The 10947-nt window shown below is 38.5% G+C and overlaps 1 protein-coding gene across 1 annotated transcript; it reads left to right on the top strand.

The window, feature by feature from the left end:
- Nucleotides 1–531: 531 nt before the first annotated feature.
- On the top strand, nt 532–9475 carry LOC103968560 (uncharacterized). Its single transcript, XM_009381822.3, has 6 exons — nt 532–957; nt 7034–7131; nt 7717–7788; nt 7964–8088; nt 8269–8341; nt 9164–9475. The coding sequence occupies exons 1-6, from the start codon at nt 720–722 to the stop codon at nt 9266–9268; spliced, it is 711 nt and encodes a 236-aa protein (XP_009380097.2). The 5' UTR covers nt 532–719; the 3' UTR covers nt 9269–9475.
- The last annotated feature ends 1472 nt before the right edge of the window (nt 9476–10947 follow it).

Below are 10947 nucleotides of genomic sequence, written 5' to 3'. Positions count from 1 at the left end.
CATAGGCCATGAGCAGTTCTTGATTCTTTTGATCAAGCTTTAATAAGATTTTAGGCTTGCATGATGAAAAGCCCGAAGCTTTTCAAATGATGAAAAATATATGCTGAGTTAGACATTTTGGTATGAGATATAAAGAGAAATAAATTTTTATGTATAAATAAATATTAATAAATCATAACATATAATGGAATTAAGTGAGATTAAATGTACTTTAGTGATGTGTATAATCAGCCCAACATGATGTCTCAAATGTACTTAATTTATAAATGAATATATAGATTTTTATGACGTAATGGAAGGTAGATCATGATCTTACATCGATTTGGATGATATATGTACACTTGACGAGGACTCTGATTCCGTTGCATGGTCCAGCCAATCCACATAGGCCAAATCCGATAAGGAATGGGATCCAAACATGGTCGGATCGGACTACGATTTCGGATTCGGGTTGCCGGTCGGAAAGATTTTTTTGTCGGGCCCGAAAGGGAGGATCGATTCGAAGCGCTACCACGAGAGGATTCGTCCTCGTCACGCTCGCTTGGTTTCGCTTCCTTCCACGCGCGCCCAGTCCTTACTTGGCTTCGCTTCTTACACGCTCCGATCGTCCGGAGGCGGCGTTAGGCTCATCTCCTTGTCCGCACACTAGCAGCTCTGTTATCTTCGAAGCCTTCCCCGGAACTCCCCACCAAAAGCTTGCACGATAGGCTGTGCCGTCGATGGCGATGATTGGCTCCATTCTTCATCTCCACGCCATTTCCAATGGCCTTTATCACGGAAGTCTTTCTTTTCCCACTTCTTCCGCCGCTAAAATACAGAGGAGGAGAGGGAGTTTGAGAGTGATGGGCGACCAATGCAGGAGGGGACCTAATGGAAGAGGAGAATATAGGCATGGAGAGACGCTGTTGTGCTCCGTCGCACCATTTCCCCTTCTGCTTGCGGCCACGCTCCCTGGAGGTATCTCTTAGTGCACCCCAATTGTTCTACGATCTACTCGATCTTTCCCTTCTTATTTTGTTCTGCTTCACTTAACCCTAACAATTCTACAATGTGACTATTTGAGTTTGGAAAAGTATAGTCCTGCAAGTTACCACCGATCTTTACCCTAGTTCTTTTATGTTCTTGCGGCAAAATCTTATTCGACGCACTTCATGATAATTGTGGAAGAAGTCGATGGGGCATTCAATTCTTCACAGCAACTAAGAATGCCGGTTGTGTGTTGTGGATTAACACCTAACAACTGATATATGACCACTTGCTGAGTGCCTCCCAGATTTCGCATGGACCCATTAGGTTTTGATCATAGGTGGTTTGCCTTCTTTAATATATGTTACTTTGACTTTGTGTGATCCGTTTTCGGTGATTTGCATCCTTTCTCCTGATGGATTTAATGATTTATGGGAGACTCGATAGTGGCACTGAAAGCAGAGAGAACACAAAAGAGAAAACAATATAGATTTCTTCTTGAAAAGATGTACCTAAATATTGAACTATGAAAGTACTTTCTGAGCAACAAATGTCAGACTTATTGAGCAATAGCTTGAACGTCTTAAGCGCAAGCTCTGACTTCTTGAAGCTGCAACTTGCTGCTGCTCCCTTTTTCTGCCCTCTTTACTCTAGGGTCGGCTGCCCTCTCGTTAAGTTGTTGGCTCTGTCTTTGCTACTGTATTGAGGGCTGCCACACCCTCCCCTTTTCTGGATGTGAAGGGTGAAGGGGAAAATTCCTAGTTAAGGTTGGACTCTCAATCCAAGTCCAACTCTCCTTCCAATCAAATTGAACTGAGTTGAGACTTTGAGCTAGCCGAAAATGAGTTTTGAGCTTGGGTTTGGGCTTAGGTTTGAGTTGGCCAGATCTAAATTTTATCGGAGTATAACTCGAACTAAGATTAAGCTAAATTGGAGTATGACTCAGGCTGAGTTTGAGCTGAATTGGAGTATGACTCGAACTGGGTTTGATAGTCCCTGATCACAGCTCCCCTAATGGGGAAACACTACTTCGCTGGCTACCTTTGTGTACCACCTTGCAGAACTCTACTTTTGTACTCTACTACCTACTTGGAAAGTTGTTTTGATGCCTCGTATTATGGTAGCAATCTTCTTTTTGATGATGATGTCTTCGTCCAGAGTCTTTACTTGGTCGGTCATCAAGTCAACTAGCGAAGGCAGCATCTCACTCGGATCGTCATCTAGCATAGATAGCTCGAACGCTTTCAAGTCTCCATGTTCACAGCCAAGTGCATCTTCATGTACGAAGGCAACTCGAGCTGGCAAGTGTTGTCTCCACTTCGCTTCAAGACTTTAAATGGTCAATGTTGGATGAGCTTGAGTTTCTTTCCTCCTTATACTTGTTCGTTCCCTAAGTATAGTTGATGAAATCACCTTCTTAAAACCTATCCTCAACCCGATGTCAGTCATGTCGATCCTTATATTTCTATCGAGCCCATTGAAGCTCTTGTTTAACTTCCTCGTGTACCCATCGGATATGCTTGAGAAATTTCTTGGCTTTCCCAGGGAGATACACATGCTAATGCTTGATGGCTTGGTTTAGCACGAGTAATTTGTTGTCATATGTTGGGTAGTTCTTCTGAGAAACTTGAAACATCTCGGAGAGGTATGTCATCAATTGACCATCTTACATCAAAACAGCTCCCATCGTATATTAGAATATGTCCTCCTCGAACTCAAATGATCATTGCAAGTTCGACAAGGGTAGGATTAGAGCATCGTTGATCTTCTCTTGAGCAAGAGGAGCATATCGTTGTGTTTTGTCATCCACTCTAGTTTTAACTTGCCTCGATGAGGGAGTATAGAAGTGCAGCAAGGACGAAGAAGTTTCGGATGAACTTCCGGAGATATTAGCATGCCCCCATGAAGCTCCGAACCTCCATGGCTGTTGTTAAACTCGGCCACTTGTAGATCACCTTGACTTTGTCCTAGTCAATCTGGATCTTTCTTCCACCTCTGACAAAGCCAAGATAAAGGAGGTTTTCTTTCTCAAACTTGCACTTCTTTAGGTTGAGCCATAGTTGATATTTCTCTGAAAGGTCGACCACCTCCTATATATGCTCAATATGTTCTTCCCTCGATCGACTATAAATAAGGATGTTGTTGAGGTAGATGATGACAAAGTCACTAATGTGTGGACAGAACATGTCGTCCATCAACTGCATGAATGTGGCAGGGGTGTTGCAAAGTCTGAATTGCATGACCAGTCACTCGAACATCCATTGATGCATTTTGAAGCCTATTTTCCATGTTTCTTCTTTTCGAATTCAGACTTGATGATAACCCAACTTGATATCTAGTTTGGTTAAGAACTTAAGATAATGTTGGAGATAGTCCAGTAAGTCCTCTATCTAAGGTAGGGGATACCAATTCTTCACTGGTAGGCAATGCACATGCATCATTATCTATCTTTTTTCATCACCGTCACCATTAATGATCTGCAAGGGGAACAACTCGGTTTGCTGACTCACTCTTGATTAGCTCAACCACTTGTCATCGGATTTCGACAATCTCCAAATTGAAATCTAGTACATGCTAAGATTGGTAGTGGTGCATCGGAAATGAGCTATATTTTATGCTCTACCGCTTGCCATGGAGGTAGTCTACTATTTTTGATGAAGAGATTCAGATACCCATTGATGAGTCCAACGTTCCATCATCCTTTTCCTTGCATGCTGCTGATAAGACTAAGGCTTGCATTCCCATCTCAACTGATCAGATGAGCATTTGCATAAATTTTTGGCATGCATTCAATATCCTTTTTGCTTGACCAACTATCATGTGATCAATGACATGTCCGCTCTTTTCTTGTTTGACGATGAACCTTTTACAATCCTTTCGGAAGTTATATTGCTAGGGCCAATGGTAGTCGATGACATCTCAGTCTCAAAGGTATAAACTTCCAATGATTACATGGTATATGTCAGGCAACACCACTTTACAGTTTACACAATATCTTATTGATGTATTTGCTGGTGATGGCAAAGCGAAACTTGCACTGTTGATCTATTCTCATATCCACATCGTTGTGGATCCAACCCAACAGAGAGGGTTTGAATGAGGTGTGGTTTGTAGGCCACGTTTCTAGACTAAGTTTGCCAACATGAAGTTCTTTTGACTGTCGACATCAATGATAGAGTCGATGATTGGGGTCAAATTCATAAAGAGCTCTTCTCGAACCTCTAGACTAAGGTTAGACTCGAGTCTATAACTTTTGGCCTCGCCATCATTGAGTATAGTCAACTGATGCAAGTTTAGTATCGACGATCATAGTCGTTAGCTAACTTTGATCCTTCTTCTTCCACTTTTTTGGGAAAAAACTAGGCGAACCTTTTGACACTTCTCTTTTATGTATTTAACAATTTTATAATGATAAAAAAAGTGGTTACTTCTCTTTGTGGAAAATGGATTTTTATTGTTCCTGGAACTTTTCTTGGCCTTCGAGTGTTCCTCTTTGGCCTTTATGCAATCCTCTTGCTGTGTGTTCTACACTTTCAATCACCATGGTTGTCCCGCTAGTGCTCCAGATGTCGTGAAACTTGAAGAGGCTCAATTTGGTGTTGATTTGGGTGTGCAAACCAACAGTACACTTCATCACCATCAAGTGGTCGTCGAGGGAGATTATGAGTGTCACAGCTTGTCATTGAAACTCGGTGTAGTCGTACACTGATTGCTCTCGGCCTTGGCATAAGGTGTGTCATCATTTTTACCGATTTTTGAAATAGCCCATTGGCTAGAATTCTTATCGAATGAGTCTTTTAAATTGTCTCCATGTCATCTCTTCGTCGACATAGGCTAGTAGGTAGGTATTCCACCTTGATAGAGCATGGTCGGTCAATTTGAGTACACAAGCATGACTTTGTCTTCGCTAATGTACCCACATAGGGTAAAATAAGTGTCGAGTTGATCAAGCCACACGTGCAACATCTTTGCGTTGATGGAGCCATCATAGGAAGGGATGTCAATTCGAGCCTCGACTTGGAAAGGTTGGTACCTTGTGTTCACCATTGGTTCTATAGCATCGGCATCGCAGTGCATCTTTGTTGAATATTTGACGACAATGACTCCTCCTTCGCTGCGATGTGCTTGCCTCTTTCATCTTTTGCTATCGTGTTAGCTTGGGATCGGTTCCAATACAACACATCCTCCATCTTTTGCGAGAGCACTGTGATTTAGTCAATAAGGTCCAACGATGCTATTGGAGTACTTTCCCCCATCTTGCCCTTGTCTCTTTTCATCAGCGGTCGATGTTAAAACTCCAATACTTGTAGTTCTTCTATGAATCTTTATATCCTTGTTTGATGGTAACCTCCATTACACTTGAGGTGGAGACCTCTGACACCATTAACAATGTTAAAGACTAAGATCCAGGACAAGGAGGACATCCTTTTGACCAGCAAAGGCTTATCTTCATAGGCAAGCAACTCAAGGATGACTGCACATTCACCGACTACAACTTAAGAAGCACGAACATAGACACGAGACAGACATGACATGGACATGACGATACACCATTTTTTAGAAAAACTAGGACAGGGAAATGGCGAGGACACGTGTATTTTTTAATATATATATAATATTTGATTAATATGATTTTTATAGTATTTATACTTAAATTTTATAAACTTAGCAATTTGAACAAATAAATATCATTATACAAGTTAAAACAATTTAAATATCCAAAATAAAGGTTGAGTACATCAAATAATATTTAACAATCTCTAGATAGAATTCAATAATGTTTCCTTGCGATGATCTCCAAATTTCTTTTCTTGCAAAGTATATGACCCTCACGTGAGGGCCATGCGAATGCAGTGTTGCATGCGAGTGTCCGACACGTGTCCGTGTGTCCAACACGTGTCGGACATGAACATGTCTACCAAAAGTAGTGTCCATGCTTCTTAGACTACAACATACAAAAGGAGTCCACCCTCCACCTCGTCCTCCATATCTATAGTGGCATACAGATATTTGTGAAGACTCTCACTGGTAACCTTGAAGGTTGAAAGCTCTGATACGGTCTGATCCGTTTGGGAAAGATTTGGTGATTTTGATCCTTCCTCAGGATGGATTTAACGCTTTGTGGGAGGCTTGATAGAGGCACTGAAAGAAGAGAGAACACACAGAGAAAATGATATAGATTTCTTCTCGAAAAGATCTACCTAAGCACAAAAATATGAAAGGACTTCGTGAGCAAGCTCGAACTTCTTGAGCGCAAACTCTGACTTCTTGAGGCTGCAACTTGCTGCCACCACCCTCTTTCTTCCTTCCTCTCTCTAGGGCCAGCCTCCCTCTCTTTAAGCTGCTGTTGGCTCTCTCTATGCTACTGTGTTTAGGGTTGCCACACCTCCCTTTAATTGATATGGAGAGGAAGACTCTTAATGAAGGTTGCACTATCAATCAGAGTCCAACGTGGGTTGAGCTGAGTTGAGACTTTGAGCTGACCGAACTTAGGCTTTGAGCTTGGGTTTGAGTTGGCTAGATCTAAAATTGTCTTGGAGTACGACTCATACTAAGGTTGAGCTGAATTGAAGGATGGCTCCAATTGAGTTTCAGCTGAATTTGAGTCTGAATCGAATTGGGTTTGATCATCCCTGATCATTGTCTTTGTGCATTACTTATTTGTCGCATCAGTTCTTTTATTTATTGCTTTTTCTCTTGGATTGGTGATTGATGATTATGTAACGCCTTTGCCTAATTCCTTAACAACTGGAGAACTTGTTTGAAATTTTGGTGCATCATTATGAGAGTTAGTGCAGAGCATTTGACTTATGCTGCAAATAATCTTGGCTACTTCTTTGCATCAATAGTTTTGCCTTGTTGGTGAAACCAATAATGTCCTAGTTACATTGATGGTTTTTGTAAGAAAAGATGAAGTGTTTTTCCTTTGCTGGTAAATGTCTGTTTGACTTATAAATCATAGTTTGTCACGGTAAATGGTAAATGCTTTCTTTTGTGTTTTCATTTTCAATTGCTTATCTGCACCTATAATAGTATCAACACACTGCTATATCTTTACATCTAATAGCTGAGGCAGTAAGATCTGCTTTTGAGCCATTTGTTGAGCTTGTGAAGACTTGGAATCTTCCTGATTGGCTTGTGCACTGGGGTCATCCAGGAAATATGGTGAGTCCTTCAATACAATATATATGTATGTATTAACATATCTGTGTTTATATATCTACTGAATACTTTACGTAGCATTTGGCATTTTCATGTCTAGTATTTTCCTATGCTTAAAAGCAAATGTTAAATAGCTTCCCAATATATAGTTATAGAGCTTCCAATCCTGCTGAGTTACTGATCTTGGGTTTTCTGGCATCTGTTAGTCATTTTATAGATGTTAAATAAAAGAATGCATCTCTTGTTGTCAAAGTGCAATTCAATATGGAGATGTCCAAACTCCAAGCTCACATCTACAAGGTGTAGAAACAGATAACAAAGCTACTTAGTTGTATATTCCAGTGACTGACTTGAGAGTTCTTCCAACTACAACAATGAACTCTATGGTATAACAAAGCTACTTAGTTTTATATTCCAGTGACTGACTTGAGAGTTCTTCCGACTACAACAATGAACTCTATGGTACAGGAAAGAACCTGAAGTGTTGTAGAAAGAATCCCAGAAAATGTCGAAGAGTTTAAATGTTGACTGCTTTGAAAATGACTACATATTGAATTGAGGTTAATAGTTTGTCTTATGATCCTGCAGGCTGTTGTTCTCTTTGCAATGGGCGGTTATGGATCATATCTGGGATTGAGAATAAGATTGTCAAATGATGCAGTGAGTTGTCTCATTATTAACTGAGCTACTGTTTTTTTTTTTTCTGGAGGAAAATAATATTTTTTTCAAGGATATGAAGCATCTTCTTATACTCATTACTTTCTTGATTTCGTAGTAGCTTTTTTCAGATGCTAGGTATCTTTTACTCATTACTTTCTTGACTCAACTGTTAAAGGAGGAAAAAGCCAAGGCGAAGGACCTGCATCCGAAGCTCCTTGGAGGCATGTTTTTATTCTTTGCTCTTGGGGCTACCGGGGGGATAACAGCTTTACTGACTTCTGACAAACCAATTTTTGAGAGGTAATTGAAAAAAAAAAGAAAAATTCTGACATTACGGACACCTGACGTCAACATATCATTGTTATGATGTTAGAGAAATTTCCTTTTTTTTTCCCCTTAATCATTTTTACTGATAAGAATAAATTAGAATATGTCAGACTGGTTTATAGTGGATTAGTCAGTTAATATGATTTGCTGCAGTCCTCATGCTGTCACTGGATTTATCGGCCTGTCCCTGTTGACGATTCAGTCTCTTTTACCAACCTTGTTTGAGGTAAAGTCTGATACCACATTTAAATGTAGCCATCTGGATTTTGTTTAGAAACACATCCAAATTCTGGATATTTGATATAACTTTTCTGGTTGGGATATAAAATATATATGTTCAATTTCTTTAAACTGAGATGGTTTAAGAATTTGCTTACTGCCTTTGTTTGGAGTAACTTCAATGTCATTTATGGTAATATGTCTATAATCCAATAGAAAAGTCAACAAGGGGAAGCAGATGGTTACAACAATTAATGCAATAAAAGCATCATAAAATTAAAGGCTCCTAGTATATTAGTGAATAAATATGCAACTATTTAAGATGGTAGTTATCGACTTAATTGATTCCGTTTTGATAGAAAACGTCTTAAAAATTGATGTTAAGAAATGATGAGTCCTCATCGATCTGTGTTGAAAAAATTGATGTGTAGTATAAAGATTGAGAGATGAGTCAAGATTAGTCTTCATTTTCTAAGATTAAAGAGAGTTGGACTTGCAAATAAGTATCAACACACACATAATGAGCTTAAGCTTTTGGATTGTGATGCCAGTTTGACTTGAACTCTGATACCAAGTGAAAATTTTCAGAAACCTCTAACATTCTGGGCATGTTTATTTTGTTCAAGATTAAGTACTTGCAAATTGGTCTGTGACATTTAAGTCGGCTACTGCACAAAGTGGACGTATAATTACATGGAGGGGAAAAAAGAAATTGCAGCACAAGATGTGAATCCCAATTAATGCCTCGAAGCATCTTGTACCACCAAAATCTCATCATTTTGATTGGAATAAATGTAGTGGACTCCTAATAGTCGTCGTTTTTGTTCAGGAGAATCCAGGTATGAGGACCGTCCACGGGCTCCTTGGGAGCAGTATCATGACACTCTTTGTACTCCACGCAGCCCTTGGCCTTCAGCTTGGCCTCAGCTTTTAGGATTATCGCTGTTGTGTAACATTTTTTTGCGGAGCTGATGGATCGCATCTGCAGTTTTAACAGATTCCTTCTTCAACTATTCCCATCATCAATTGTCCATTGAGAATTTTAGAATTCTTGAAAACGAAGCATGTATTGTAAATGCTTAGCTGCTATAGCTGAATAATATTATCATCTAGCAGTGCTTGCTCCCTTTCATTATTTTCATGTGGAGGATGACCAGGGTGGGTTGATCTGAGTTACTTTGTCCAGGAACAATTTTGTTGGTATTCTTTATTGGGTTTTTGTGGTATTTGAGCTATCAGATTTTCATACCCTGGTGAGCTATCGACCAATGGGAGACCAGGAATTGTTTTTAAATATTTTTCTATATCTATTCTTATAAAGTTTTGAAATAACATATTTGCTCTTGGAAATTTTGAAATGGTTTGTCTCTCCAAATATTAAGATCCCTAAAGTTGATATTCATTCATTGACCAGTTTTAACTGCAGCTAGTTTGTGTTGGAAAATGACATATGGTTATGAAATATCTAAATATATTTTTGACTTTTTCACATAAAAATGAATTTTAAAAGTTGTTAATATGGTGTAGACTTTTAATTAATTTTCGAATGATAATCAACTAACAAAGATGGACTACAGTGAAACATTTTTTTTTTTTTTAATCTCAACTGATACTGATGCGTAGCTGTGAACTAAATTATGTATGATACAATTGTCGATACAAAGTGGTGCTACAGACCACAGAGTGTGTAGGCAACTTTTGGCAACTTGTCCTGTGTAGTCGAGATGCTTCAACCGCTGTCCAGTGTTTGTGGCACGTGCAACACGATTTAAAGGAGATTATTTATGATGGATAGAATGAATAATGAATTAGCTTATAGACATTGAAAAGTAGATAGTTAAAACCAACTTAAATAAGAATACTTATGAAATGGAATAATAACAGATAATAATAAAAAAGAAAAAGAGTTTGACGAGGACAAAACTTATTACCTCAGTCCAAAACTTATTAGGGAGATTCTTTGCTTTTATCATACTTTTAGCCATCTCTAATAAACTCATATTTTTTCCCTCTGCAATACTATTTTGCTAAGATATGTAGCATGTTGTCATCTACCTATGAATTCCATTACTTTCACCAAAGTTTTAAAAATTTCTAAAAAAATCTCTCCTCCATAAGTAGGCAAAATTTTAATTTTGTAACCAGCTTTTGTCTCAAAATTTTTTTAATTTTTTTTAAATAAAAAACTTCATATTTATTTTTAGTAAAATAAACCCAAATTATCCTACTAAAGTCATCAACAAAAACTACAAAGAAATAATTATTCTGCATCGGCCCACAAATGTGTATAAATCAATTTTAGTAGCTCTTTGCTCTCCGATTGCTATGTTTTGAAAAAGAATCAGTGTTATCTTCTTTACACAACTTCCACATACAAAGCAATTGTTTTTGAATCAAGGGTAACCTATATATCATATTCTAGTAGATTATGACTTTGAGAGCTTAGATGAACATATCTGTAATGCTATGGCCATTTTTCATCTAAAGTGACTTTAAAGCAACATTGACCGGAAACATTTTGTTCTATGACATGGGAATTTCAAAAAAAGTAATTGTTCTTACTTTTATCCTCAAAAACTGAACATTTTTAATTTTCAAAAACAATAGAATCCA

Source organism: Musa acuminata, chromosome BXJ3-2 (assembly GCF_036884655.1).
Source record: "Musa acuminata AAA Group cultivar baxijiao chromosome BXJ3-2, Cavendish_Baxijiao_AAA, whole genome shotgun sequence".
NCBI classification, from domain to species: domain Eukaryota; kingdom Viridiplantae; phylum Streptophyta; class Magnoliopsida; order Zingiberales; family Musaceae; genus Musa; species Musa acuminata.
The sequence above is the reverse complement of the archived record's forward strand: the minus strand, read 5'-3'. Positions and strand labels throughout refer to the sequence as shown.